Here is a 26059-nt window from a genome sequence, read left to right on the forward strand (position 1 = left end):
TTTTCCCTTGTCTTTGACCAAATCGGTATCTCTTGTTGATGTGTTGATTGTCTCCCATTGTCATTGCATTTACTATTCTATCTTCAGATACTGAATTGTTTATCGGAAGAATTAATTGTTATTGAAAATATTGGTAATTCAATAAGTGAATTGGGCTAAAGTAAGTGAAACAGAATAGAGCAGTTAAAAATTTACAAATAGAAGTGATATTTTAACCGAAGATGGACTGCCAATAGAAGAGACAGTAAGTGAAACTTCAGCAGAAAATGAGCAGAAAATAGAAGAGACAGCAAGTAAAATTTCAGCAGAAAATGAACTAGAACAGCAAGAGATAGTTCAGCAGAAAATGAGAAGGGAGAAACTCTTGACTTCTTCGACTTGCCTTCACCAAAGCTTTGATACCATGTTGAAACTTTATATTCTACTTTGTAACAATTTCTTAAAAAAATGAAACTCCTTCAAGCCGCAATATTAGTTAAGCAATCATAGACATAACATACACCATATAAACAATATGCAAGATAAAAGACAGCCAAGAACACAATGAAACACAAAGAATTTAGGTCCAATGACCAGGGCAAAAGCCACAAGAGGAAAACCCAACTAGATTCTTATTCTATTAGAAATCAATTGTTCAGTAGAGAAACAAAATACAATGAGAGAATGAAGAAGTTCACCGAAATCTGAAGGTCTCTGATAGCAGCAGTTGATGCAAACACTCAATCACTTTGGCTCACCAAGTTCTGTTCTTACTCTCCAAGTCTCTGTCTCACTCTCTCAACCCTTCTCTAGTCTCTCCAACTCTCTCTTTCATAAGTTCGAAGTCTCCTTTCACAATGCACGAGTAAGAGTGAAGATGAGAGACACATATATATAGGAGGAGCAAGGAGTTCAAGTCATGAAGGAGGAGTAACTTGCATGCCTTGAGGGAGAGTTACATACGTCACTTAGGGAGGAACGCATGCCATTGTAACTCATGCCATTAAGGAGGAGCAATTTCCTTTGTAAATCATCCCATCAAGGAGTACACATGCCTTGAAGGAGAGAGTGTAACATATGCAATGAAGAGTGCGTAAGAGGAGTCTTTTATGACAAGTCTTTAAGGCATGTAAAAGGAGTGTTATGACGAATCTTTATTGTGAGTGAGAGAGTGTAAGAGGAGTGCAACGAATCCATTAAGAGAGAGAGGGGTATGAGTGCCATCAAGGAGAGAGAGATGTGAAGTGGCATGATTGAGTGCCAATTAGAAAAGGTGACATGAATTTCTATTTTGATAATAATATTGTAGTATCATAAAAATATAATAATAATAATAATAATAACAATGATGGTTATGTAAAAATTGAGCAATTAAGATCGATTAAGGATAAGTTAAGTGATTTTCAATCATCTCTACTTGATTACCAATTAAAGCAAGGTGATTTACTATTTTTGGAAAGTCATGCTTGAAATGATAGACATGACTTTCTATTTTTAGAAAGTCAGTCACTCTAAAATAGTCAGAAATGAGATTGTATTCAAGAAAATTCATCCCTTAGCTGCCAATTTTCAACATGGAAACCTTCACGATGTACCCAAAAACCTCATTAGGAGGCCATGGAAGAAAATGATTATAACCAAGCATAAGATACAAAGACAAGACGCCAAATAAAATAAAGTAATAATAATAATCAAGAAAAAAATATGAAGTACTTATCTTTTGATCTGAGTATTGTAGGGAATTGTCAACGTAATCAACATTTTTCACCCAAGTCAACCTTGTTCTCACTCACTAAAAGTGATTTCGAAAATAATGTGTCCTTCATTCACTCATTCTAGCAATTTATAATTCTTCCAAGGCTAAATACCATGGGTAATACCATGGGCCACTAATATTCCATGTGCCTAAGTTTACATTAAATAATTAAATCAATGTACTTTCCCTAAGTAAAACTTAGGAATAATTAAAACTGCTGAAATAAGTAATTATTAAGCTATCTTTTGCATGCCTAGAAACAAAGGCCTATACAAAGACACATGTCCAAGCACAATTTTTAAAAAAGGGAGAGGTGAAGACATACATGTGGACGAAGCAAGTTCCTGTAGAGCAGGAGACTCATCTAGACTGAAGAAAAGGGAGGAAGAATTTTCTAGGAGGTCGAGCTCAAGATATCGAGAGAACAAGTAACTGAACCCAATGTTTTAAAAATCGGAACCAGTGACCGGATCGGTCCACTAAATGAACCAGGTTTCAAACCAAGACTAGTCAGGTCTAAACGAACCGGTTTTAAAAAAATACATTAAATAATTAATTTTTAATGAAAAAACTATTTTTAAGATTTAAAACCATGATTACAAGCCAACAGAAACAAAATATGCAAGGTTTGCTCATCTATATACCATGTAAAGGATAATATATCAAAATGGCATCGAGTGCAATACATATCCGCAACAAAATACATAATCAATGAGGCTCTAAATGGCCTCTAGAGTCTGAAAACAATGCTCTAAGTTATGGGGTCACTAAACTACTACAAGTCTGCATATCAGTGATCAACAACATGATCACTCCTCATCATGATCAAACTTATCACCACTACTAGACAAGAGATCATCAACATGAGCTACATAAATAATATGGCTCTAAGTTTGAGAACTCCTAAAACTCCTCTACAACTTTAGTAGTAGTAGCAAAAATAGAAATCAAAACTACAAATCACTAATCAACATGGTCACTCATGAAACTCATCATTGATTCAATGCTACTAGAAATACATAAACATCATCAAAAAGAGATACATAAACATCATCTAGCTCAAAGTCTTCAGACTTGGATTACTCAACCTTATAACATGATAGAAATTGAAAAGGTTTAACATGCCTAACCAATGATTTTGGTTTGAGTGAAGGGTTCATCTCCTCAACCTTATAATGTCATAGAAAAAGATTAGCAAGCCTAACCAGTTGTTTTCCTTGGAGTGAAGGGTACATTCTTGTTAAGGCCATGGTAGAGGAGTTCAACAATCAATACCACCAACATCAACAAAGTTCAACAATCAATGCCACCATGATCAAGGTTCTTAAAGGGCTTCATGCTTTTGATCAAATGCCAATCTCATCCCCTCACGCATGATAGAATCAAATGGAAACATTGCAAACCCCCAAACCATGAAATCCTGAAAACCATTAAGTCTGCTGAATTTTGAGTGAAACTAAAATTCTAGTTTCACCATATGAAAGCCAATGAGGTCGAAACCACTCTCAAACATCCCGAGTCATTTCATGGCAATGTTAAAAATTTAAGTAAAAGGATGAACCCCAAATTTCTTGGAGAAAAACAACCCCAAATTTCCCTCAAAACAGCTTCAAAACTCACAAAAATGCATTCTGTGGGGTTTATTGGTGCCCTGGCAATAAACCAGCCGATTTCGTCCTAAACCGGTCGGTTAGGACCGGTTAGGACCGGTTTGTCCACTTTTTTGGTGAAATGGAGGGTCAAGCCGGGTTTTTCTGCCAGTTTGACCTAGTGGGAACCACAGAGGAAGTCAAGTTGTGAAGAGGTTGAATTATTCAATGACTCAATTTTTCTTGAGTGCGCAGAGCTCGTACGAGGAGGAAAGGAGAGGGTCGATTTGATTGTGCCAAGAAGTCGAGTTTCTCTAGGTCCAAATTCTTCAAGAAGCAAATTTTCTTGTGGGTCGGATTCCTTGGGTCGAGTTTTCAATGGGGGTCGAGTTGCATGTTCCAACAATGCATTTTTTTGTGTACTTTTCTTTATGGGTATAGGCCAAGATTTTCCAAAGGATTTTAATGAAGGAAAAATGTTAGGTGTGTATACTTATTCTTGTGATGTAATTGATATCTCTGATTTTATTTTTCCGCTATAAATATTTTTGTTTTAAAGGTTAAACACCAGTGATTTTATTTTCACAGCAATTCAGAATTTTATTTAATAATTTTCTGAGAACAAAAATTATTGAGGTATATATTTTTTATGTGTTTGTGTGTGTGTGTATATATAATATATACACACACATGTTGTGTTGCAAGAAAATAAGAATGAAAAGTTAAAAATTTGTAGGTGGGTTTAGAAACAAATTAAAGGGTAATTTGTCTTCATTTTCACTGGACTAATGTTTTCTAAACTTCCTAACAGTCCCATGCACCTCATGGTCACTTGGAAGTTTTCAAGAAGTTTATTTAAAACTTTGGTTCTTCTACGAGGTGTCCCTACCTGAGAGGGTATCATTACTAGATTAGGACAAACTATCTCAATTCGAAATACTTATTACAAAAGAGGTTGTCCTCACTAGGGCAGAAAAAATGGATCAACGAAATGTTAAGCTACAATTATGAGATCATCTACAGGAAGGAAAAGGAGAACTTGGCGGTCAATGCCTTATCTAGGAAGTACAAGGAGGAAGGAACCCTATTTCCTTTACTTTTACTAGAGCCTGCTTGTATAAAATAGGTATGGCACGAATGGTTAGGTGATGCCTGGATTGTTCAATTTCAACTGCTCCAAACATAGGACCACACACACACATAAGGGATACAACCTAAAGGACTATGCATTACGGTATAAAAGGCATATCTTTTTGGTTCAAAACTTAACATTCAAATAAAGAGTGTTAATGGAATTACATTCCTCTTCCATAGGCAATCACTCAAGGTTTCAAAAAAACATATTAATGGATTAAGTGTTAGTTCTTTTTGGATGGAATGGACAATGAACTGCATACCTTTGTGGCAAAATGTGAAACATGCCAAAGGAACAAGGGTGAAACAACGAAACCTCCAACACTATTTTAGCCTTTACGAATTCCTACAACTGTGGATTGAAATTTTCATGGATTTTATTTGTGGGCTTCCCTAAGAAAGAAACAAATCAATCATCATGGTGGCTGTGGATCACCTTTCTAACTATGCTCACTTTTTTGCCTTACAAAACCCCTTTGAGGCCTCAAAAATTGCTTGAGTATTTATGGACGATGTTTATAAACTACATAGCATGCTTAATTCAATTGCATCAGAATGTGATACTATACTCATGAGCAATTTATGGTGGGTGTTGTTTAAATTACATGATACCCAACTGTAATGAGTATAGCTTATCATCCTCAAACAGATGGTCAAATAGAAGTGGTCAATAAGTGTCTAGAATCTAGATATTTATTTGAGATGCTTTGTCTCGAAAAGGCAAGCACAATGGATTTAGCAGCTACTCCTTACCAAACAGGAATACAATTCCACCTATCATGGTAGGGCTACAGGCGGACAACTTGCAACATAGGAGAAAAAAATTCTCCTAGGGTTACCCCTGTATCTAGATGGGTAACACAGACACCCCTCTTAAATGTGCCACTCAAATTCTCAACATCCTCTATGCTTCCCAAAAATTTCAATTTCTCTTGCTCATGAACAAAGAAGTCCCTTGGACATTTGATGGAGAATCACAAGGTAATCCTACTAGAGGTGGGGAGTAAGAAATTATACATATTTCTCCAAACAATACCATCTCCTTCAAAGCTGGAACTGGTGCTGTAACAAACAACCTCTATGAACTTATGGCACTCAAACTGGTTCTTCTGATGGCTCAATAAAAGAGTGACGCAAATTCAAATTTTTGGAGACTGACTTCTAGTCATTCAATGGATGAAAGGAAACTTCATCTTGAATAATTTCACCCTGCAACCACTATTTCTTGACATCAAGAATATGCAATCAGCCTTTACTCATCTTTCTTTTGCTCATGTCTACTGGGACAAAAACAATGAAGCAGACAGGCTTTCCAAAGGACCAGAGCTGCAAGTGGGCACTTGGAAAATCCTTGAATCCACTCAAGGACAATCTTCTTCTTATTTTCATGAAACCTGGTTTCACTTGTGACTTTCTCAGAGATTATGGGACAATAATTCTTGAAAATGCAATTTTCTGATTCTTTCTGGTAAGATTTGTATATGTATTTTAAGGAATACTGGAGCTTTAAAAAGATTAAGTTTCTTTGTAAAGCATACAGGCTAGTACTAGCTAAATAAATAAATTTAAGAAGAAACAAAAAAAAATGAAACTATATGCAGAGAAGCAAGCTCTATTATCGCTGGAATATATTCAAACATTCCAAACATCTGGTGAAGACTGTTTGTCTTTTTGTATTTGGCCTCGTATGGTAATCTGGAATACTCCTCAGTATCTGCTATTGTAATTTTGTTACCTTCAATAAATTACTTGACTTTTTTCCTTCAGAAAATATTTTTTTTTAAATGCCAGGGACAGAAATCCATAGACAACAAGTTCGAAAAGACATTGCTTATTACAAATAACCATTATATCAAGGATTATTACAAACAACCATTATATCAAGGATAAAATGGGAAACCTGAAGCATATTTGCAGCATGCCTTTGTGCAGCTGCATCCTGCTCTGCAAATAGACGTGCATCCTCTGTAAGTCTTTGCTCCTGTTCTATTCGCATCATCACCTGGGCAATACAAAGATCAGTGTAAATATGCAATGTATTCAGTCAAAGGTGATATTACAATAGCATTGATAAAATTTTAAGCAATCCTTCTTCACTGGAGATGATGATAACAGCTGGAGATAAAAAAAAAATACTTTGTATTGAATCCTTGAATATGCATAACCCTCAATATAGCCAAAAGAAAATGACAACACATAACTTCTTTAGATAATGGGAAAAGAGGAAGAAAGAAACATTCTGTAATCAAATAGCATAAAATATCCAAAAACTGGGGAAAACCTGAAGCATGGCACGTTCCTGCTCCTCCTTCTCTACTACAACTTGCCGCAGGTTCTCTATCTCAGATTCAACTTGCTCTAACTGAAAATAAAATCACAAATAATTCTTATGTACAGGTTTTTGAATACAGACAATCAGATCTAATTCAAAATATTATGTAATATACAAATGTTATCTTTTAAAAGGTAAGCAATGAATTAACAAATCACTTTCAATGGGATGATCAAACTACACACAGTTAAAATAACGATTTGTTCCCACACCCATTTATTTAATATATAATATTAAAACAGAAAATTATATAATGCCCAGTAATATGCAGGACAGTCACTTCAATGAATACTATACAAGAGTAATTAATAAAAGAAACTCATTGACTAAGCTTTCAAACCCTAGAGTCAATAAGCTTAGGAGTCAAATGGGAAAGATATTGATATGCAAACCTGATATAAGAACAAAACTAGAAGAAAGGCATAGAAGAAAACAGAAGAGAGAAGTATTCAAGTATGAGAAAAGATTGCCTGAACCATACACATATAGACACAAAACTATGTGGGATAGCATTCACATTTGACCACATCTTCAATAAAATACAATAAAGTGGGTGAATGATAGTACGAATATAAAACAGTACAAAACTGGATAGTACAAATATAACACATGTTCTCTACACTAAGTCTCATCAATTCCTCCCTGTTGAAATAAGATAAGATCAGATAATTTCAATGATGTCCAACAAATTACCAAAAAGTACATCAAGTATACCTACAATGTGAGAATACAAAAACAAATCCTAGATAAATCATAAAAGTGGAAAAAGATAAAAGGTTAGGTATTTAGCTAAAACCTAAATATCTAGCAAAGAGAAGATATAAAAAACAGTGCAAGTGTGAGAAAGACACTCAAAAGCGTTTAACAAAAGAGGGGATGTAAAAGCCAACTAGAGCTAGAGCTGGAAACCACTGTAAAGGACGGCTAGCAGATTTCAATATATAGCCTCCTCATCGAAATCATCTGAAAGGTCCAATACACTGGTGGATGTTATCCTCAAAGGAGTGATTGTGGTTTAGAGGGTATGGCTACATCATCTTTGGGGTAGTACAGAAGCAAGGAAGCCCAATGCTCCTAATATCCAAGGTCGTTGAGAAGACATTCAAATGGAAGTTTGACTACTCAAACAAATACTAGTACTGTGTTGGACAGGGAATCCCAACCAAACATTGGGCCCACCTAGAAAATGTTTGTTGTTTTGGTGCGGTACACCTTTTGTCCTTCAACAATCCATCATTGCTAGCAAGGAGTTCTATTGACATCCAAGGAAGAGGGTGATCAAGAGGAAACCCAAAGTCACAACGATCTAGAAACTAAATCATCTAGAAGATATAAACAAAAGTTCAGGTGCTAGAAAGATGCTCAAAAGAGTTGAAAAAAAGGGTGATGTAAAGGCCTACTAGAACTAGAGGTATAACCCACTGTTGAGGATGACTAAAGGATCCCAATACATACTCCTCAAAATCATATTAAAGGGCCAAATCACTAGTGGACGATATCTTTGCATGAGCGAAGAAAGCAGTAGGTTCATTTCCATTTGAGGGCTTGTCTCTCTCCATCATCCTAGTCTCCCCTTGAGTGCATCTAGCCAATAACTCATTGAAACCAGGTATCATGTCATTGTTGAGAATAGTGGTGACAAATACATCCCAAGGTCTTGAAAGACCTCCAAGCGCAATGAGAGTGAGCTCACTATCAACAATAACTTCTCCAATAGATAGGTCATTCTTGATTCGAGTTATTCTCATGAAGTAGGATTGGATAGACTCCTCTTGTTCATCTTGATATCATTTAACTTGTTCTTGAGAAAAAGGATTTGATTTGCATTGTTCACTTTGAATATCCCAACCAGCTTATCATACATCTCCTCAGATGTTGCCAAATTAAAAATATATGCAACCAAATGCTTTTGACCTCACATTTTCTATACTTCGTCTTCGCAGCAGTCGGTGCATTTGAAGAAGGCTCCACCACTTTTCCCTGCACATAGTCCAATACTTCATTCCTCCAAAGTCAATTCCAAAGTCATCTTCTATGCATGATAGTTAGATTTTTCATTGAGCATGTCCTCAGACTTGAAGTAAGATGTAGAAGCCATTGAGACTTGTCCAATATATCTTTCTTAATGATTGTTTTTCTCTCTCTTGTTTGGGCATTGTCTTCACTTGGCCTCTGATACCATGTTAATTTTAGTTAACAATTCTATGTTCTATACTTAGCACAATTACTGCAATGTTCCTTTAGCAACCCAATGACAATTTCCAATTTAGTTTTCCAATAGCAATCACATTGACAATAACTGTAGATAGAACATGAACAATAAAACGCAAAAGACAAACCAAGACAAAAGGACACCAGGTTTGGCAAATGCGAGGGGAACCCCAAGATGAGGAAAACCCCTTGATCAATTCTTCTTATTATTATATCAACTGTTCAGCAGAGAGAAAAAGTACAAAAGTCAAAATTGACTTGTTAAATCACAGTCAAAACAACTCTGTCAAAACTGCAGTCAATAGCAATCAAATTCTGCCCTAACCAGAAAGTCGAGAACGGTCAAACTTCTCCCAAAACAACTCGGTAAACCCACAATCAAACTAGGCCTCTTACGCTGGTCAAAGTCAGCCCAAAACAGTCCATAAATCAGCAATCAAACTTGTTCAAAGTCTAATCTTGAATTCTGCGGTCAACTCTGTGATCAGCGATGTGGTGAGCCTCGGTCAATGTGCCCAAAAAATCTCGATTCTTATGCCAATCAATGCAGCCTTCCAAAAACAAAATTCTGACCCAAAAATCACAATCAAACTTGGTCAAATATGTTAAAATTGGCAACTAGGGCCAAACTCCATGTGGGTCATCTTATTAATGGCAACTGATATTTTTCTTGGATCCCTCTCATAGAGAGGTGTAGGATTGATCTAAAGATCATCAAGGTCGACCAGCAACCAAATAAACCCCTGATGTGCTCCACATTTTTGTATAAATAAAGGTGCCTTGAATCACTTGAGAACACAACTCTCATGATCTCCCTCTCTCCACTTGTTTTGGGTTTGTCTTCTCTCAAGGAAGATGTAGTGGAGAGGTTCATCTAAAAAAGCCCTAAATGCAGTCATCTAGGAGAGCCCTAGTCGCAGTCTTGGAGGAGATCTGACCGCAGATCTAAGAAGCCTTAGTTGCAGTCAATAGGAGTTCTAATGCGCAGTAAGGGAGCCCTATTCCGCAGCAAAGGGAAGGCTCTAATCCACAACAAAGGGAGCCTTAATGCACAGCAAAGGGAAGGCCCTTATCTGTAGCTAATGGGAGCCCTAAACTGCTATCAAGAGGAAGCCCTAAATTGTTGTCAAGAGGAGCACTGAGTCAAGGCCTTAGTTACTGCCACGTTTCATGTGGGGGAAACGTGGGCTAGTACGGCCTGAAACACGTTTCCAAGTCGTACAGCCACGTTTCAGCAATAAAGTGACTTTTTCAGTTTTTTTTAGATTTTTCATTTTTATTTTTTTATTTCACTCCCTGCCAATTCAAGGGTGATAGAGAGAGCTATTGAAGATTGGAAATAAAACATTTTGATTTGGGCAACCTAATGTTCAAGCTTATGGCGCTAGTGTTGATATGCAATTCATGGTAATGTTAAATTCTTAAAGTAAAAGTGATATTATCCTTTATCTTTCATTTTCATTAAAAGTGACATTCTCCTTAAAAGTGACATTCTCTTAAATTTTTAAGATTACCATGAAATGACTCTAGATGTTTGAGAGTGGTTTCGCCTTCATTGGATTTCATATGGAAAAAGTAGAATTTTAGATCTCACTCAAAATCCAACAAACTTGTCTGTTTCTCAGGATTTCAAGATTGGCAGGATTGCAATGTTTCCATTGGATTTAATTAAGAGAACCAAGCCCTTTATGCAGGGGAGACTCCCATAATCAAGAGCAACTAGGGTACTAGGGTATGGAACTTGTATTTAATCAAGAGCACTAAGGTCGTTCGACTGTGCAAGAGGAGACTCCCAATCAAGCACGAGATAAGAAATTAGAAGTTTCTCCTGCCTGATTTTGGATATTGCTATTTTCATTATGTGATCATTCATGAGTAAATGTGATGTAAATTTAGAGACTTATAGTTTATGCATTGACATTGGACAATTTAATCATAATGTAATAAATTAGAATGTATCATGTATGCTTAATGATTGCACATATTTCTTAAATGACCTAGTATGTGTGTATATATATATATAGTGTTTCCTCGTTTCCAAAATTTGGGGGGGTCACGTTTCGTACCCGTACCCGTTTCAGAAACTCGTACTCGTCTCCCTGTATCGTGCAACTTAGGACACCTATTATTGCTGGAATTTATGTCTAAGTATGGGCTATGCTTCATTATCAAATATATATCACAAGTAGATTTTTCTCAAAACAAAGAACATAATAGACATCTTTAATCATTACCTTCTTACCTCTTAGCTGGAATACGCCACTTCCCTTTCCTCTAACCCTATATTATTCTCTACTATTCACCACAACAAAATTATATTGAGATTTATACTCTACAAAATCAGCATACCAATCACTACCAATAGTAAAATGTTTAAATGCCCCTAAATCAACATACCAATCAACCTTACCTCTCTTTGAATCCTTCTTTCTAGCCATGAACAGATGGAACTCTTCATCCTTCTTATGTTCAACAATATTAGCATGTTTCTTTCTAAATAGAGCATTGAAATAATGTTCTTGGTTGTGTTGTGATCCGACAACCACTTCCTTCAAACTTTGTCTATATGCCCTACTTTGCCACAACAAAAGCATTCAATTGCTTTACTACTTTCACCTCACTCAGAAGGGTTACTCCATAATCCCCTTCATATGTTTTCTACCCTTTCTTTTAAATTTTGCTCCACATGCCACCTCAAAAGACTCACTAACACTGTTATTCCTAGACTGATTTGTCTATCTATCTTGCTAAAAGAGCTTAGTGCTCAACTACTCATATGTCAGATCTTTATCAATACTAGTAATGTTCAAGGTCTTAAAAAAATTGCATAAGAAGAGGGCAAACTATTTGAGGTTAATAATAACCACTACATCTTCTCCTTTCATTGTCCTTGCAATTGACTTCAATTCATCTCTAATATCCTTGATTTTTAGTAAATGGTCTAGCAAGGAGTCAAGTTCATCCATTTTAAGTGAGGATAATGTTAGTTTTGTAGCATCGGATAAGTGTTCTAGTCTCGATTTGTGCCAGAGAGGCTAAGAACACAAGATCTTCAAAACCCATAAAAGGTTTCACAAGAAAAGCTTGTGAAACTCCTTAATTGAATTAATTAGTTATCATTTAAATTTTTCCTATGTCTAACTTAGGAAAATTGGTTAATTAATAGGAATTAATTAAGAAAATGTGAGAATGCTCTAGAAACTCACACAAATTGAGTTTGAGATGATCTTAGTTGTTGATGGGGGTTTAATCATGGCCGTTGGTAAGCCAATGAGAGATTATTAGAGCAAGAAGATATCGAAAGAGATAGACACATCAGGAGAGCGAATTTCTTGGCAGATCAACTATCCAACTGCAGAGATCAAGCGGGGAAGAAGCATTTGAGCCAAGAGTGAGATTGAGGGAGAAGCAACAGAGAAAGCTATTAGAGATTCCCAACAGTACAGCAAGGAGGCCAAAATATTTTTGCAAGGAGGACGAATAGTTAGTGCGAGTTCCTAGACACCTAATGCGAGTTTCCAAAAGAGGGTTTGCAGTGTTGTCGGAAGTCAAATTGAGCTCCAAAAGGCCAAGCAAATTTCTTCTAGTGGCAGAAAGAGGACAAACGGCTCACTTGGAGCCAACTCGCAAGTTGTACGAATTTCTCCAGCGAGAACATACACATTTCCAATCCAGTAGTGTGAATGGTTGGGAGGAAGTGTTGTTGGAGAGACGTCGAGTTGATTACGGAGGGAGATAATTTATCTCCAAATTATTTTGTAAAGATTATTGTTGGAGGATAGCCAAATTAGCATCCAGATATTGTACTTAGATTTTGTTGCTTCATATAATAAAATAAACCCTCATCTACTGCACTAGTTTTCCCAGTTGGGTTATTCTGGGGACTTTTGTCCAAAAATATTGGTGTCATCTTTATTGTATTTGTATCTATTTTCTCAATTCTAGTTTTTTTTACGCAGCAATTTTATTATGAAGAAATTGCAGTATGATTTATTTGTTAGTTGTCGTAACAAATAAACTTCATAATTAATCAGTTAGAAGAATAAATTCCATTTGTTGCATTCCGAGGAATTTTCAGGGGTTATCAAAGCGATTTTGATTAGATCGGGAGATCAGTAGTGGGAGGGAGAAATTTTCGCAGTTCAGAGGGAGTTCTAAGCAAATTTCTTCCCAGACCTGTGAAGGCCACCAGTGTTTGCGAATTAGCAAAGACAAGGGTTCGATTTTCAGTTTACAGACAACAGAAAATTCAACCAACCTTAGTATTAGAGATTTGTAGGTGTGGGTGAGAAGATCAGTCAATTCATTGAGCAAATCTGGGCATAGTTGCTTTGCAGTAGGTATTGCAGCGGCAGATCAGCGTTGGGTGGAAGAGAAAAGCACACACGGAAGAAACTTCCAGTTTACTCAATGGGTTTCCAGATACAGGTTTAGGAGGACAAATCACCTATTTCCAGAGAAGGACATCTAGAAGGTTGAGCAAGTAGCCTCAATGAACAATTGAAGGTAGTACATTGACTGAAGAAGGATTTTCGAAGGCAAGCAGAAGCAGATTTGCACATTCTGAGTTCAGGGATGGTCACAACAAGATTCTGTGATCAAGATAAGCTTGATGGAGCCTCTAATTATGGCATCTGGAAGAACAGGATGACCAACCTGCTAGATGAGAATGGTTTGAAGATGTATGTAGAGTACACTGTAGCCGTACCTACATATCAGCAACAGCTAGCAAACTATAACAAGGAGATGGCCAAAGCTAAGAGGTTGATTCTCGATGGAATTCAAGATCATATCGTTCCACATGCTGCAAATAAAAATATGACAAAGGAAATGTGGGATGCCATCGCAAAGCTTTATTAATATACTTCCGACAACCAAAACATGCTTTTGAAGGAGAAGTTGAGGGCTACAAAAATGCACAAGGGTGAAGGCGTCACATCCATCTCTCCAGGATTCAAAGTGTCAGAGGTGAGCTAGCAGTCATTGGAGAAAAACCAGTAGATAGCGAGCTAGTCAAAACAGCTCTCAACGGTTTCATTATGGAGTGGCATACTTTTGTCCAAGTTATTTTTGGGTGACATACGCTACCCAGTTGGGATCATCTATGGAGTGACTTCACTCAAGAGGAGATGTGACTTAGTCTCGTAAATGGTACTATCAACAGCAACCGCAAGACACCCAAGGAAGAGAAGAATGAGGAAAACGTCGTCCTTGCAACCAAAGGGAAAGTGAAGAAATGTCCCAATGGGAGGAGAGAAGAAGAAGAAGGATCTGCCAAAGATCAAATTCTCCTGGAGTGGCGAGTTTAGTCATTACAGCATCTAGTGTCCCAAGAAAAAGGACAAGAAGGGAGAGCAACAGACAGCAACTTCGGCAGAAATAGATGATATGTCCTCTAGATTATAGGACGAATTCAGCTTGTACGCGGCAATAGCTCCAAGAGAGCGGTGGGGAGACATTGAACTCTAGTACCCTGTTTGGGCAAGATCCAATGAGGATAGCAACAGATAAGTGTCTGCCCATGGATCATTACCCTTGCTATAGGGGCCCACAATTTTCAGTAGCAGGTGGATCAATGTTAAAGAGCGCATCCAGATCTTGAGGGACAGTTGCAAAGACTTTTGCAGTCAAATATTAAGGGGTGCAGAACCAATCAAGGCGCAGATAGTTACTCAGTAGACAATGCAGATACTAGTAGCAGTCAGAGCTCACGAGACAATTGTAGAACCTGTATATGGATATAGTGGATCCATAGATTTGTTCTCAGTTGTAGTAGTTACAACAACAGCAACATGAGATTAGTTGCAGCGCAAGCAGTGTTGGCAGCTGTGCGGGATGGCAAAGTGTAGTATCAGCAACAACGCAAATGAGGGTGGTTCAACTACAGGGTTAGCAAATGATTAGAATATGCGTAGTAGTTTGGTGGACAATGACAGGCTATGTTGCCAGGAAACGTGGGTGCGGGGACGGGGACGGGGACGGGGACGGGGACGGCATTTTTGGAAACAGGGTGCATGGGTTCGTCGGGTAATATAATAATATTAAATTTTAATAATTATATTTTATAAATTATAAATTTATAATTAATAATATATATGAATTTGTATATTTTTCAACTTTAAACAAGAAAACTTTGAGAATGCTGTGAGAAATTGGCAGATTTTGATACTTAATTTAGCCATTGTCCAAAATAGCCCTTCGCCATTTAACAGCATCAGCTGATTACAGCTTATGGCTGGTCTCAATCCTACTTTCTATTTGACTGAAAATGTCTGAACCTGTATGTGTGCATTTACAGTTTATAATTTGATGGTTATTTGGCTCGGGAATGAATGTTTCATTCCAAATTGATTTACAAGAATCTGCAGGCTCAAATTACAGAGTAAGAGGTCTCTTTTCCAGTTCTGGTTTCGATGCCATATATTCTATGTTCTCGACATAAGTGACATATTTAGCTTTTAAATTGAGTTGTTACAATTGAATGTCCATCTGTATAGAGAAGGGAATTATTTATTATATGTTTTGCCAGCTCAATGTTACGTGTCGATGGAAAACATTGCAATTAAACTTGCTAATATGCTCCAAGGAGCCTTACAAATTAGATGGTGGCTACGTTCCGTTCCACAAAGCTCATCGTTGGAACAGAGAACACGGGTCTACAGGCCTGGATTTTTGGTTTTAAGTAATCACGAACACCTATGGCATTAGGGATATTGCAGTAGTGACTGCTAGTGGGCAATTGCGATCCACTTACAATGAAAGTGTAATGCAGCTTAATGTAGTTGAGCCCCTGTGGGTGTTCACTATTCAAATGTGTAATATAAATTATAATGCACCTATATTTTTCACACGCGGGTCTTGTGAAACTTTTTCATGGAATAATAAAATTGAAAACAAAAACTTGTAAATACCACTGCCGTTGAAGCTGCTCTGTCCACTGCTGCTGAAGCTGCCCACTGCTACTAAAGCTGATATTTGCTTGTGTAAAGAGTTAAAGTCTTAAAGATTTAGGGTTTTTAAAGTTTTTTTACCTTTGTTATAAGTTATTTTTTAAATTTCAATAAAAAAAATTATTTGAAAATTAAATTTTTAATATAGGTTTTTTTATGAAGAACCTAAAGAACCCAACCCGAAGAACCCAAAGAACCCAACCCGAAGAACCCGAAGAACCCAAAGAACCCAACCCGAAGAACCCAAGAACCCAAGCACCCGAAGAACCCAAGAACCCGTTAAAGGAAAAGAACCCAAATTTTTTTTTTGAAGAACCTGGTTCTTCTGGGTTCGTCTGGGAAGAACCCGTACCCGAATCCGGTACTTGGGTGCGGGAACCCGGGACAGGTTCGAGAACCCCACCCCCGGGTGCGGGTACCCGTGCAACATAGATGACAGGTTGAAAAAATTGGCAACTGGGGCCAAATTCCACCTTAGGACAGCTCATATGATGGAGATGATTATTGCATTAGATTCCTCTTTTCGAGAGGTCCAATTTTGATATAAAGATTATCTCATTCTGAAAAACAAAAGTGGAATTTTGAGTTTATTCTCTCTCATGCACAAATTATTCAGGTCAGCCTCAGTCTAATGTAGGCTCAAAAGCCCAATAGATGTGTCTCCTCACCCTCAACGAAGTGTATAAATAGGAGTGACCTCTCTCCACATTTGGACATCACTCATCACATCACATATCTCACTCTTTCCTCTCTTGATTGGTTCGTACCAGTGTTGCACGAAGCGCCCCCCCCCCCCCCGGTTCCAAGCCCCGAAGCGCGTCCCGTACGGAAGCGCCTAGGAAGCTTGGCCGGAAGCGCGCTTCCGAAATTTTTAGACGCTTCCTGGAAATTTGGAAGCGCTGGCGCTTCCGAAGCGCCGAAGCGCGCTTCGTACGGCGCTTCCCAGACGCTTCCCAGACGCTTCCCAGGCGCTTCCCAGACGCTTCCAGAAAAGCTTCCGGAAAAGCATTTAGAAAATCGTTTTTTTTTCAATTTTTTTTTAAATTTTAGGTGAGTTTGCTTGTTGGGGGTGGGTCCACCTTGGGTTAGGGTGACAAATGAAAGCAAAAAAAAATATAAATATAGCAGATGCTCCCTCATCTGGTCCCTTGGTTCCTAGGTTCCATGGTTCAACACCAACAGCAGGGGGTTCTTCTTCATCAGTTTCAGTGCCACGACTTCCAGAGGCACCATCTTCTTCATTGCCACCACGTGGAGGCCCGCCACCACGTTCTATTCGTGGTGGAAGGAGGAGAGATTAGTAGATATATTCACAATCTACTACTTTTTGTCATAGATTACTCATTAGACTTGTAGACTTGTGAATTTGAATTTTGAACCTTTTTGGCTTGGCGGTGACCAAGTGACATATTTTGTAAACATTATTATTCGAATTTTGGACATGACAAATGTTGACAGTTGCTCACTTGCTAGATAAATCATAATATGCTCTATGTTTTATGTTTTATAATATGCTTAAATGTTTTATGTTTTATAATATGCTTGAAAATTTGATGTATGTTTGTAATAGCTAGAATATAGATGATTGTTGTACATACTAGTAACTACAATGGAATCATGGATGCCATATCTATCTTGATTTATGCAAAAATATGCATGTTTTCATGTCTTCTACAATTAATTTGGTATTTGGGATGTTTGTTTTGAGTATAAATGCAAAAAAATATAAAAAAATATATATATATAGCAGACGCTTCCGCGGACGCTTCGCTTCCTAGATTTTTGGAAAATGACGCTTCCGCTTCCGCTTCGCTCCTGCTTCGTGCAACATTGGTTCGTACTACTTGGAGGCAGCCTCTTTCTACTTCGCATGTGTGACAGAAGGACGAATTTTGGGATTGTTTGCTAGCTGAATTTCAGGAAAACCGAAGGCGTTGACCAAGGCTTTTTTTATCGGCGTTGACTTCATTTTTTAGGGAAGAAATTTGATCTTTGGAGGCCGCATTTATTGGCACTAGAATCGAGGTTATTGGGACTGTTTGACCAAGGTTGACTTCAGATTTGACCGCTGAAATTCAATAGTGTTTTCTCTCTCCTTTGACTAGGTTGACCAAATTGTTTTGGGCTAACTTTGACTCTCTTGGAAGGCCTAATTGATCTGCTATTGACTGAGCTGCTTGGAGGACATTTTGGTGCTGCTTTGACTAGTGTTGACTTTCTAGTTAGGGCTGCAATTGAATGTTGTTGACTGTTGATTTTGATAGGGCTATTTTGGAAAGTAAATTTGATATTTGTACTCTCTCTTTGTGCTGAACTATTGAATAATATTAAGAAGATTTGATCAAAGGATGTTCCCCACATTGGGGTTTTTCCTTGGCATCCGCCAAATCTTGTGTCCTCTTGTCTTAGCTTATCTTCTACACATGTTTTTATGTTTTATCTACATTTACTATCAATGTGTTTAATTTAATGTGATTGCTACTAGAAATAATTGGAAATTGTCATTGGGTTGATAAGGAACATTGAAGTAAATTGTGCTAAAGCATAGAACATACCATTGTTATCTAAAATTAACATGGTATCAGAGCTCAAGTGAAGACAAAGCCCAAGCAAGAGTGAGGAAAAGCAATCACTAAGGGAAGTTGTTGGACAAGAACTTGGAACTAGTCCCAATGACGACTACATCTTACTTCAAATCCAAGGACAAGCTTACAAACAAATTTGACTATCATGCATGGAAGATGTCTCTAGATTTGACTTTGGAAGAAAATAATGCCATAGATTATGTCAAAGGAAGAGTATTGGAGCCTCCTTCAAATGCATCCGCAGCTACACAAAGTACAAGAAAGGTGAGGTTAAAGCTAAGAAAATTATTGTTGATTCTATTCACATGCCTTTGGTTGCCTATATTTCTGATTTGGAAACATCTAAGGATGTATGACAAGTTGAAGCATAAAAACTGATAGCTCGTTGACTTGAATGTAAAAATACACAAGAGGTATTTTGAGTTAATAATTTATTATATATAAAATGTATAAGTGATGTTTGTTACAATGAGGACTCGCATATATATACCTAAACAGGTGTTCTTTCGTGACTGGGCATGTCTTTTAGACATGCCTTTTCACTTAACTTAATGACTATTTAACCTAATCAATATTTGATTATTTACTATTTACATTTATTTTATTTATTTTAGTTGTTATGAATATAATTCATAACATAGCCCCTTCCTTAGGAAGCTTTGTCCTCAAAGCTTTAATGTTGTGGATTTCCTTCACTTAGTGGTATATAATCGGGCCATCCTCTTGTCATGTAGCTCATCAATATTATTCCCTTGGATATTTTTAACCCTAATTTTTTTGTTAACTCTAATTTTTTTAATTTTTAATTCTAATTTTTTTCTATATATCTATATATATATATATATATATATATATTATAATTCTTTTTTTTTTCTTTTTTTTTCAAATAATATATATATAACTATTATTTGTTTTTTTTAATAATAATTTAATTAATTAAAATGTATTAATTATTTGAATTATAATTATAATATATATATATGAGCTGAAAACAAATCCTACGGACGGCAGATTCAGGTGTGCGAACCGAACCAAATGGTGGCTTACACGTTGGCGATTTAAACGACGTGGCATACGGATCGAATCAATCAACATGAGACGTGACGTATGGAAAACTCCATCGGTAGGGATTTACGCAAAATGATCATCCGGAATTTGGTGTCAGAAGGTAACCTGGTCAACGAATTTACTGTTTCTGAATCGCAGTGGACGCGGCAGCATCGGACATTGACTTTGTGAATCGCAGTGGATGAGGCAGCGTTGGACAACGGAGTTCAAGAATCTGGCAGCTAGAAGTCGTCGTGATTTCGCATTGATATAATTAAGGTAATCACAGTATTTCATGGGACGCTTGTCGGGATAAGTGTGCGTCTCTTCCTGTAATCTGACCGATGATCTATTCCAGTTGACACTTTCTTCCCGCGACCTGACAGAGGCTGTAACATAGTCGACATTAGAACTACCAATGTCACTTAAAGCAGTCATATTATCAGCGCTTTCCTCTTCAGCGGCAGATCCCGGCCGAGGGTTTTGCTGCGATTTCCGGCAACTTTCGCAGCGCATGCACACGCGTGGAGTAACATAATCTTCAGATTTTGCAAGACTCAGGCTTGGACTGGTACTCAGAGCAGGGGGCTGCTTCTGCTTCTTTACTTTCCGAGAGGGCGGATTTCGACGATTAGGTTTCTGAAAATTGCTGCTCTCTTTTGGCGAATCTGCAATGACTAATTTCCCTTTGGAAATTGGCGCCTTGCGCTGCCCTGCATTGCACCTTTTCTGCGTCACAAGGGCTTTAGAGCTCTGTCCCCGAATTTCAGGGGTCATTGCTGGTACCTCAACATTCTCATTTAGCTGGCTAACTTTGAGCTGAACATCGTGATCCACATACATATTTTTGGAATTTTCAGCAAACCAACAATTTAGGAACCTTGAAATTTTGGATTGGGTCCCCTTGGTTTTCTTATATCTGCTTTCCAATTTTACTGTTGGATCAACAGTAGTTTTATAAGGATCTGCCTTGCACAAATTACAGACAATGGCTGTATACAATGGATCCCATGTATTGTATTTTATAAGCTGAAGATCAGATTTACTGGGTGTCTGTGCACTCACTTTTGAGCTTTTTGTGGGTGTCTGTGCACTCACTTCTGAGCTTTTTAATCTCTTGGAACTCACATCAGAAGGTGTGGTCCTTTTTCTCTTACACAAGGTTGATTGCTCCTCATTTTTCTCTAAACCAACTTCTATTTTAACTTGTTGTTGTACATTTGTTAATCCATTGGTTTCTTGAGAAACATGTAGAACATCAACATGATCAGGATTTTCTTGAGAAGCTTGTACAACATCAACATCAACATGATCATGATTTCCTTGAGAAACTTGTACAACATGACTTTGATCAATATTTTCTTGAGAAAAATCCCCAGCAACTTCTTTGAATGGAGAAGTTCTAGTAATTCTAAGGTTTGATAAAAACCCTAAAACCAGCTGCCATGCAGGTTTTCCCTTCCAAAATTCACCATTTTCCTGTTGAATCCTATCAAGAATTTCATCTCCAATTTTATCCATATCTTCATCTTCAAGGCATTTTTTCCTTTTAAAAACCTCAGCAATATGAATCTTAACATTGTCCCAGTTGATCAGACTCTTAGGATCTACTTTGTTTTAGAAAGAATCTCAAAAAAATCCAATGATCCAACAATTGGGTTGCAGGTGCTCAAGTCCTCAATCAAATCCAAACTATCTACAATGCATTGCAGCTTACAAATTCTACCCTTAACAGACCTCCCATCAATACCTTCAATATCAAGATCTTGCGTTTGAATTGCATGTGGGACAAGTTTAGAATCAGAATTTTGTTGTTGTTGTGTGACAGCCAACGTTTTTCCATTGGAGGTCCACGGGATTTCTGGGGACTCTGTAAGCTCATTATGATTCGAATGAAAAACAAGATAAGCAATTTCTTTTTTTTCATATTCCCAATTGGATTCGGATTTTGAGTGGTCTTCTTCTCTAGTTTTCATATGCCCACTTTGATTATCCTTCTCATCACAATTGTTGTTGAGATCAGTTTCGTCTTCATCATTATCAACATTTGGATTGAATTCTTCTTCCGCATTTCCCTCTTCATCATCTTGATCTGCATTAGCTCCATCTTCAACATTATAATTATCTAATGCTTCACCTTGTTTCATTCCTTCACTATTGCTATCGTCTTCCTCTGCATAACTTTTCTTTAGACATGCTGAAACTTTTGCACAAGATTTTTCTAATCGCTGAAATGCTTCTTGAATTTTACTAAACTGCTCAACGCATTCAAGACGTGAACGTAATGGCACACTGTGCGGCAAACAACGTTCAAAGTCCCACATGATTATATTGTGTGCCATGGCTCTGATACCATTGAAGCATAAAAACTGATAACTTGTTGACTTGAATATACAAATACACAAGAGGTATTTTGAATTAATAATTTATTATATTTAAAATGTATAAGTGATGTTTGTCTTTTAGACATGCCTTTTCACTTAACTTAATGACTATTTAACCTAATCAATATTTGATTATTTACTATTTACATTTATTTTATTTATTTTAGTTGTTATAAATTATATTCACAACACAAGTTGGTTGGGATGTTCAAAGTAAATAATGCAAATCAAGTTCTCTTTCTCAAGAACAAGTTGAAAGACATCAAGATGGATAGAGGAGAATCCATCCAATCCTACTTCATGAGGATTATCGAGATCAAGAATGATCTCCTATATATTGGAGAAGTCATTGGTGACAAGGAGCTCACTCTTATTGCATTTGGAGGCCTTACAAGAGAATGGGATGTGTTCAACACTACCATCCTCAACAATGACAAGATTTCGGGATTTGATGAATTATTGGCTAGATGTACTCAAGAAGAAACAAGGATGATAGAAAGAGACAAGTCATCCAATGGAAGCAATCCTACCACCTTCTTTGCTCATGCTAAGAGGAAGAACAATGCTAGTTCAAGAAGACAAGGTCAAGGGTTCAAGTTGGGATTCAAGGAAGGAAGAAAAGGAAGATGCTTCAATTGTAAAAGGTTTGGCCACTTCGCTAGAGAGTGTCCTCACAAGAAGGATACTCCAAGAGATGATGACAGCAAAATAACAACAACTTCAAAGGCAATGGCAATCAAAGGAACAACAGGTTCAACAGCGAAGGAAATATGAATGCTCCTGCTGCTCGAAATGGAAATGGTCTTCCTCCCAAGAAGTCGAGAAACTCCAAGTACGAAGAAGTTAATGTTGGTGAAAAGAAAAAAAGAATTTTATCTTATTTCTGCCCTCACCGCCGCCTCTCAACCGGATACATTAGATCATTAGTTGATTGATAGTGGTGCCTCAAGGAACTTCACTAGGTACAAAGAGGCTCTCTCAAACTTGATTGAAAAGAAGACAAATATGAAGATTATACTTGGGGATAATGCCACTTACCCTGTGAAAGGAATTGGGATTGTTACTCCTCACTTAAATCAAGGTCAAACCCTTCATTTACAAGAAGTATTATATGTACCTGAGCTGAAAAATAATCCGGTCTCTATTTCCTGCGAAGGAAGATAAAGGTTTCAAGGTGACATTCATTGATCGGAAAGTTCGTGTTTGGCAAAGGAACCCAAGAGATGCATTCGCTCTTGGATTCAGGGTTGAAGGTCTCTATCAAGTTGGAGGAAGTCCGTTGGGAGCAATGACTTGTGATACTTCTCTTCAATCTGAATTATGGCACCGGAGATTTGCTCACCTTCATTCAAAGCCTTACCTGATGTAAGGAAGATGGTCACAAATATGCCCGAATTCAACTTAGATCATGAAGGTGTTTGTCAGGATTGTAAAGCTAGAAAACATACAAGAGGGGCATTCCCCTCAAGTGAAACTCAAACTACTGATATTCTTCAATTGGTCCATTCTGATCTATTAGGTATGTTCCCTGTTACATCTTTGGGTGGATATTCATATTATGCAATTTTTGTGGATGATTTCTCTCGCAAAACATGGATCTATTTATTAAAGAAGAAGGAAAGAGTGTTCAATGGTTATGCTCTTTCAAAGCCTTTGTCGAGAACCAAATAGGGAAGAAGATCAAAATATTGAGGACCTATAATGGGACCAAATATGAGTCAAATGAATTCAATGACTATTATAGAGAAGTTGATATCAAGAGGGAGACCACTACTGCATATACTCTTGAACAAAATTGTGTTGCCAAAAGGAAGAATCTAACTATCATAAAAGCCACATGTGCCATGCTTCATGACCAAGGTCTACCGAAGTTCTTATGGGGAGAAGCTTCCAACACCGTTGTGTATTTTCAAAATAGATGCTCACATCAAGCATTGGACTTCAAGACACCTGAAGAAGTTTTCACCAAAAAGACACTTGATGTTTCTCATTTTAGAATTTTGGTTGTCCTGTATATTTTCATGTGTCGAAAGAGAAAAGAAACAAACTAGATGTGCATTTGGGAAGAAATGAACGTTTGTGGGCAACACTGAAACTTCGAAGGCATATAAAATCTCTGTGCCTGCTCAAAGGGAAGTAGAAATAAGTCATGATGTCACTTTCGATGAAGATTCTACCTTACGAAAGTCTAAGATCTTCCTATCCCTAGAAAGGACAATAATGATGATGATGCAGGAAAGAAGGATGAGCCTCTGACTAATGATTTGATGCCCGATGTAAGGTCCAATGGATGCCATTGATCCACCTCCTAGTGAGCCTTCTACTTCAAGAAAAAGACCTTTGTGACTCAAAGATACTCTTGAAGATGTTGAGAAACATATTTCACTGAGGGGGGCATTGTGTGAAAGAAAGAAGTCGAGCAGGTACCAAGGCTACTTAGCTGCCATGAGTACAATTATACAATTTGAGCCTTGTACATTCGAAGAAATCGTGAAACACCAAGTTTGGAAGGATGCGATGAACAAGGAGTATGAGTCGATCATGAAGAATGATGTTTGGGATGTGGTTCCTAGACCTAAGGACAAGTCAGTGGTCACTTCAAAATGGCTCTACAAGATCAAACATGGAGTTGATGGGAGTGCTGAAAAGTTCAAGGCCAGATTTGTTGCTCGAGGCTTCTCTCAAAAGGAAGGAGTATACTACGATGTGACATTTACACCGGTTGCCTGATATACCACCATCCATTCAATCATAGCCCTTGTTGCCTCGCAAGGATGGATCCTTCACCAAATGGATGTCAAAACTACCTTATTGCATGGCTCGCTTAAGGAGGAAGTTTATGTAGAACAACTCGAGCGGTTCGAAGTTCAAGATCATAAGACACATGTATGCAAGTTGAAGAAATCCCTCTATGGGTTGAAGCAAGCCCCTAGGACTTGGTATGAGAGGATTGATAGCTATCTTATGAAGCTGAGATTTACAAGAAGCGATGTTGATCCAAAGGTTGAAAAGGACAAGCCCCTCATTCTGGTCCTTTATGTGGATGATCTCTTTCTGAGGGAGTTGGCTTCTAAATTCGAAATGAAGGACCTAGGACTTATGCACTACTTCCTAGGACTAGTGGTCTGGAAAAAGCCAGGTGATATTTTCCTTTCTCAAGGAAAATACATTGTGAATCTACTTGAGAGATGTGCGATGGTGGATTGCAAATTCGTATCTACTCCGATGGAACTCATCTTCAAGAAGCTACGTGGAAGTGTTGTTGGACCGGATTAGCGAACCCTTCCGAGTATTGTCAACCTGTGGGGCCCTAACGTTCTTGGTCAAATCACGTCCTAACATATGCTTCGTTGTGAACACATTGAGTCAATTTATGGTCGAGCCTCATCACATTCATTGGATTGCTGCTAAGAATCTCTTGAGATATCTCCGGGGAACAATCCTCTATGGACTAAGATCATAGTTTTAAAAACCGGCCACAAAAACCGGTAATCGGTCTAACCGGCAGGTTGGAGGCCTGGCCGGTCCGAACCGGCCTAAAAAACCCGGTTTAATACCTCTTGTGACCAAAATCTGGCCCTAACCGGTCAAAACCGGCCGGTTTAGGGCGGAACCGGCCGGTTTGTAGCAAACCAGCCGGTTCCATCCTAAACCAACCGGTTTATGGACAGCCCGCCGATTAATGAAAAAGGTGCAGTGGTTTTGTGGTTTAGGGGTGGTTTAGGGGTTTTGGGGTTGTGCATTACTACCTTGACTTGCCAAATATGATAGAATTTTCATTACCATTTCCATCCTTCGGTTATCCATGGGTGTCTTTCTTTCTTTAAGAGTGCAATTAATCCAGCTGAAACAAAAACATTTTCTAGAACATAGATATTACTACCTTGATTTGTTATTCATGGTGCAATTTCCAGCACCATTGAATGCTTTTGACCTCGACATTTAAACTTTGTTACAAGGCTACAGCTACAGATACTTGAAGTTTATTCAAAACATTTTGGATACAATACCACTTGATACAACATATATTAACATATTTATCTATCTATCCATCCCTCTACACAAACACACATATATCCATTTTAAAGGATG

General features: G+C 37.7%; 1 protein-coding gene across 1 annotated transcript in view; it reads right to left on the reverse strand.

The window, feature by feature from the left end:
- The window catches only part of LOC149216247 (uncharacterized), a 190842-nt gene that overhangs the window by 65910 nt on the left and 98873 nt on the right, over positions 1-26059 (reverse strand). The window contains exons 14-15 of the mRNA XM_089392753.1: positions 6740-6820; positions 6359-6460 (exon numbers count right to left, since the gene is read on the reverse strand). Of these exons, the coding sequence (XP_089248879.1) occupies positions 6359-6460; positions 6740-6820 (183 nt within the window). The remainder of the gene's footprint in view (positions 1-6358; positions 6461-6739; positions 6821-26059) is intronic.

Source organism: Pinus tabuliformis, chromosome 1_1 (genome assembly GCF_031772625.1).
Source record: "Pinus tabuliformis cultivar Carrire ecotype Pingquan chromosome 1_1, CPIR1, whole genome shotgun sequence".
In the NCBI taxonomy this organism is placed as follows: domain Eukaryota; kingdom Viridiplantae; phylum Streptophyta; class Pinopsida; order Pinales; family Pinaceae; genus Pinus; species Pinus tabuliformis.